This window comes from Otolemur garnettii, unplaced genomic scaffold (assembly GCF_000181295.1).
Source record: "Otolemur garnettii isolate 467f Iridium unplaced genomic scaffold, OtoGar3 scaffold00008, whole genome shotgun sequence".
Lineage (NCBI taxonomy): Eukaryota > Metazoa > Chordata > Mammalia > Primates > Galagidae > Otolemur > Otolemur garnettii.
The window spans coordinates 9,320,970-9,326,185 of record NW_003852403.1 but is presented as its reverse complement, the minus strand read 5'-3'; the positions used below and the strand labels follow the sequence as shown (position 1 = coordinate 9,326,185).

At 41.8% G+C, this 5,216-nt stretch overlaps 1 protein-coding gene across 1 annotated transcript in view; it reads left to right on the top strand.

Annotated features, from left to right (window-relative positions):
• The window catches only part of LRMDA (leucine rich melanocyte differentiation associated), a 1,056,075-nt gene that overhangs the window by 849,067 nt on the left and 201,792 nt on the right, over positions 1-5,216 (top strand). The window contains exon 6 of the mRNA XM_012801421.1: positions 58-142. Coding sequence (XP_012656875.1) covers positions 58-142 — 85 coding nt within the window. The remainder of the gene's footprint in view (positions 1-57; positions 143-5,216) is intronic.

Here is a 5,216-nt window from a genome sequence, read left to right as displayed (position 1 = left end):
TAAATGGAGGTGTTTGGTATTTGGTGTTTCCTATTGACATTTGCTTTTATCATGCAGGGTGCCAGCGAGGATGCCGCTGCTGCTCCAGAGCTCCACTACACGCCCTTGCCATCTGCTTCCAGGGAACTCACCAGTCACCGAGGTGGGAACTTAGCTTTTTATTACTTTCAGTGGTTGCAGGGAGAGGCACTTCGCTGCACAGATCGGGGCTCAACACTGCTGCGTTGGGGCCAGGCGTAGTGGCTCATGCTTATAATCCTGGCACTCTGAAAGGCCGAGGGAGATGGCTCCCCTGAGCTCAGGAGTTAGAGACCAGCCTGAGCAAGAGCAAGACCCTCTCTCTACTAAAAATGGAAAAACTAGCTGGGTGCAGTGGTGCATGCCTGCAGTCCCAGCTACTCAGGAGACTGAGGCTAGAGGATCTCTTGAGCTCAAGAGTTTAAAGTTGCTGTGAGCTATGATGCCACAGCACTCTACCAAGTGGTGGAGTGAGACTCTGTCTAAAAACAAAAAAAAAGGAAAAACTTTTTTTTTTATTAAAACGAAAAAAATGCTGCTGCACTGGCACTTTAGAAAGAACACAGTGCTTTTTAAGTCCTTGATGAGAAAACCAGACCTGTCAAACCCAGCAATTTTAACCCATATTAAACAGAATTTAGTGACAGTCTACTGGGGAGGCAAATAAATCCATGGTATAATATAATTTTCTGAGTTTTTCCTTTAAATAGATTACAGTACTTAAAAATTACTAAGAAGATTGTTACCTCTAGCAGTAATGATGAAGAGAAATTGGGAAATTCACTAATATTTGTATAAAGATGACTGTTTGGGGGTATAACAGTTGACACCTGTAATTTCAAAATGAATAAGTGCTGTATTATAGCTCAAAGGAATTCTGGTTTGCCTGGTGGTATTGGAGAAACTCTATGTGCAGTTTTCAGAGAAGTCTCTGATTCTTAAAACATAATTTGGGGTACGCAATTTTTCCAAAGCCTTGAATTATCATTGCCATCATTTGAGTCTTTAGTTTCAAAAGCTGGCCTACTACGGACATGAAATATCATTTAACAATCCCTTAACTCTAAGCTGGCGAAGGACTCGGTCACTGTCTTAGTTGAAACAGGCAAGGCCAACGAACGGCCATGTGATGCCACTTGTTACCCCATTTTATCCTGGTTATGACTTAATTGTGAATCTGTGGTCCAGGGTTCAGCATGGTTAGACTGTGGATGTCACACACTTTAACCCTTGTTTGCCCACACAGGAATTCCCCTGGGATGGGTAGGGAACACTGGATCAGGGCTATTCCAACTTTGCCACCCCAGCAACATTGCAGGCGGGGTGAGTGGGAGGAAGGGCTGTGCAGATGCTCAGAAAGTGGCGAGGCTGAAACTCTGAGACCACCTATAGGCTGTGGCCAAAGGGATCACTAGTGTTCCACAGGAAATGACTGAAAGAGCAGTGCTGGATTCCAGGTGGCCCACTCACACCTGTGTCGCCCATTTGACATCAGGGCATGGTAGAACTTTTCTATGTGAGCTATACTTTTTAAGCTTAATTAGTGTTTGATTGTGAGTCCCTTCATTAAGTACTTATTCTATGAAAATAAATTCTGCTCAAAGTCAGGTGGAATAAGTAGCTGCCAACCTGCCATATTTTGGGGGCAGGAACAGGTTTCCTTTACTGCAAGTCCTTACGAGCGTCTGGAGCAGATCCCTTTAGAGCGGTGGTTTTCAGCCAGTGCGCCTCAGCACACTGGGATGCTGTGAGGGGATCTTAGGTGTGCCGGTGAAAATTTTTAAAGATCATTAAATTATTTTCAAAAGAACTTCAAAGCACAGTAAGTATATATATTTTTTGATCTGTGTAATTTGTGCTGCAGAAGATTAACTATAGGATCAAGTGTGCCATGAGATAAAAAAAGGTTGAAAACACTGCTTGAGAGACTGCTTTTGGGGAATTCCCCTACACAAATACTACCACACCTAGAAGGGATGGTTAACTCTTAAAGTGGCTTCATATCATCATGTGTTTATGTATGAGTTTCTTACATTTGAACGAAGATAATTTCACTTTACAGCATATCAAATAACTTTTACAGGAACAGAAGTCTCAGAGACCTCAAGACTACTTATAAAGTCTATCTGGCCATGAAATTGAGATTTCACCATGGGAGGAGGTGGTCAGATAAGTGACAATCTTCAGAAATAGCATAACTACCTTCTATCATGTTAACAGTAATAAGAAATCTGAACCTTCAAGAAAGGGGATATAGGAGTATATGTTTTCAAGGTATTTTGAGTAATATTTGGACTGTGGAAAAATACCTAAAGTAGTTAGTGTTCAAATGAGTGCCCTTGGTTGACTTCAGAGTCTAAAGTCATTGGGAAAAAATGTGAAAATGTTATTTAAAGGGAGCCAACAGTAAACATTTCAATTTTATCAATAAATATTCCAACAGAATTAACACGGTTATTCCCTGATCAGTGCTGAGGACTTAGATGTTGAAAAAAGCAAATGTACATACAGTGATGTTCTTTGGGCCTGTGGTCATGAGGAGACTAATAAAGTGGGGACCCAAGAAGTTCATTAAAGCTGGATTATTGCCGGACTGATCTATGTAGGGGAAAGGTGACAGTAGTCTATTTCATCTTGGCATGAACCACCTTGGCTTGAACGAGCTTGGCTTTTCCCCACAAAACAAATGGGGAAAGCTGTTATTTTTTGGCATCCAAAATGAAACCACTTAATGCCATCCTGTGTTTTTATATTTAGGTTAAGGAAGTTATTCCAAATTTCTTATCATATAAATCACCAAGCTATTTGAGTGTCACTTATTCATACATTCATGGAAATAGCTTGCAAACATTTATGTAGACGAGGGCCCTCACGGTGTGAAGACAAATCACATCAATTCCTTCCCGAGCGAAATCCTCCATAACGTCTGAAACCTGGTCTATAAAACCCTAACTGGAAGTTCTATTTGCAAATAACTTTTGATTCATCCAGTTCCCAATCTCTTTTCCTTCCGCATCAACAATTACGAGAACTGAAGGGCGGTAGTTCATGTGCAAATTGCTGCTTTTCTACACGTGGCATCATGTTCCCTTTGCTTGTCCTTTGATGTAACTTGGAATGTCAAGTGTGATAGGTGCAAGATTCTTGTCCTAAGAACTAACTGTAGATTTAAATGCAAAGGAAGTCTGGGCCCAGTTCCATGTGTAACTCGCGGATAAACTCTACATCATGGAGACAGTAAGTGTGGTGCTTTCTGTTTCCTGCATGAAACTTTTACTGATCTGAGCTGTGCTTTCCTCTTCTATAGGTACTTAGAGTATTTGTTTCTACCTCTTTAGGGCAATGGCTCATATTCTGCTTTGTATACGAGAGGTCAGACTACGTATGACTTAATCTCATAAATGAAAACTCCCCAAGAGGTAGTAGTAAGTCTTTCACATCCCTGACTCCCACTCATTCTTAAGGTATAGTTTAAATATCTCAGCTCCCAGGGAATTCCCCTCTTATCTCCCCACACACAGTCATATTAGGGCAGTGTTTCCTATTCATGGACTGTCTTCATAGGCAGTTTATAAACTTTGGGATGAGGAGAGGAGATGGCATCACCATAGCACGCATCTGCAGTGCCTGGCACAGGGCCTCCTACTTAGTCAGAGCCCCAGATATATTTTCTCAGTAAAGGATGAGTGATAATCCAGGGGGAGGGCAAATGTCTCAGCTACTTGTTTGAGGTGGCTTGATTACCTGTGAGAAGGGACCTGCTGCTTCCCCTGGGGCTGGTCACACCAAGGGAAGGGCCGGCCAGGTGGGCCTCAGACCTCAGCTTTGTTGCTTTCTGAAACTCAAATATCATGGACAGAAGTTATGTCTATAGATTTATCTCTAGAGAGCATTTAGCCATAAAGCTAACTTCTAAGTAGATGATTATTTTAATGTCGTAGTTTTCAAACATGAGTGTTCTGATGGGAGGGAAGGGAAGGATGAATTGGTGATAGAATATTCATCAATTAGAGTAAGGATGGAATTATTTTACTAGCACGGAAACTCTCAAAGAAGGGGATGAAAGTGCTGGACTCTCAGTAAGCGGTGGATTTAGACTACTCCACCTGGATTTTCTCTGAGAGCACTGATCTAGGTTTTGGGCAGACCTTTGGAGTATGGAGGACAGAAGGCTGTGTTAGTGATCTGAGCTGCTATCTACTGGCAAGCTACACTTTGGGTCCTCAGTGGGTGTCCACATTATGAAGAGCATCCAACTGTTTGTTGGAGGAATGTCTCTTTAAAAATGTTATGTGTACAAAACATGCCCCAGCATGCCAGGGATTGCCACCGTTTATCTGGTAGCTGTTAGAAGTAAAATTAACGTGTATGTAGACCATTGTGTCTTTGGGAGTAAATATTTCTAATTAGAATGTAGATCATATTATTCTCAAGACAAACCTGTAAAGTGGGGAGGGAAAATATTATTCCTATTGAACAGAGGAAGATATAATTGGTGGGGATGATCAAGCCAGTAGTGCAGAGGAAAAAAATAAAAGCTCTGTGCCATTGACTCCCAGATCACCCTTGACATTCATACCTCACGTAAGACATAGGAAGCCAGCACAGGCAGGGCTCACTGTGGCCTGAGCTAGAGGGGAGAGGAAAATACGTAGGGGATGAGGCATGGCCTGGCAGTGTCCATGCTGGTGGGATGAATTTCCAAAGCTGGGGTTACGGCTCCAGGAGCTATAGCGTCTTCATCTTTACCTGCTTCTGTTAGAAAAATTGCCTGTTACTCCCCTCCCCACCACTCTGTTTTTAAATTATAGAACAATTAAATCAGGAGCAGAGAAATTTGAAAAACAAAACAAAAGAAGAAAATGTTCTGTATCAATCTGGATTCAGACAGAAAAAAGAAGACACACTATAAACTAATTTATAGCATTCATAGGAAAGCGATAACCCAATTTTAGCTCAGGAACATGGGGAGAGGAGAGAGGGAGGGGAGGGGAGAGGGGAGGGTGGGTGAAGGGAGGGTGATTAGCAGGATCACGCCTATGGTTCATCTTATAAGGGTACATGTGAATCTCTCTAAATGTAGAATATAAATGTCTTAACACAATAACTAAGAAAAAGACATGAAGGCTATGATAACCAGTTGGATGAAAGTACTTCAAATTGTATATAGAAACAGTACACTGTACCCCATGATAGTA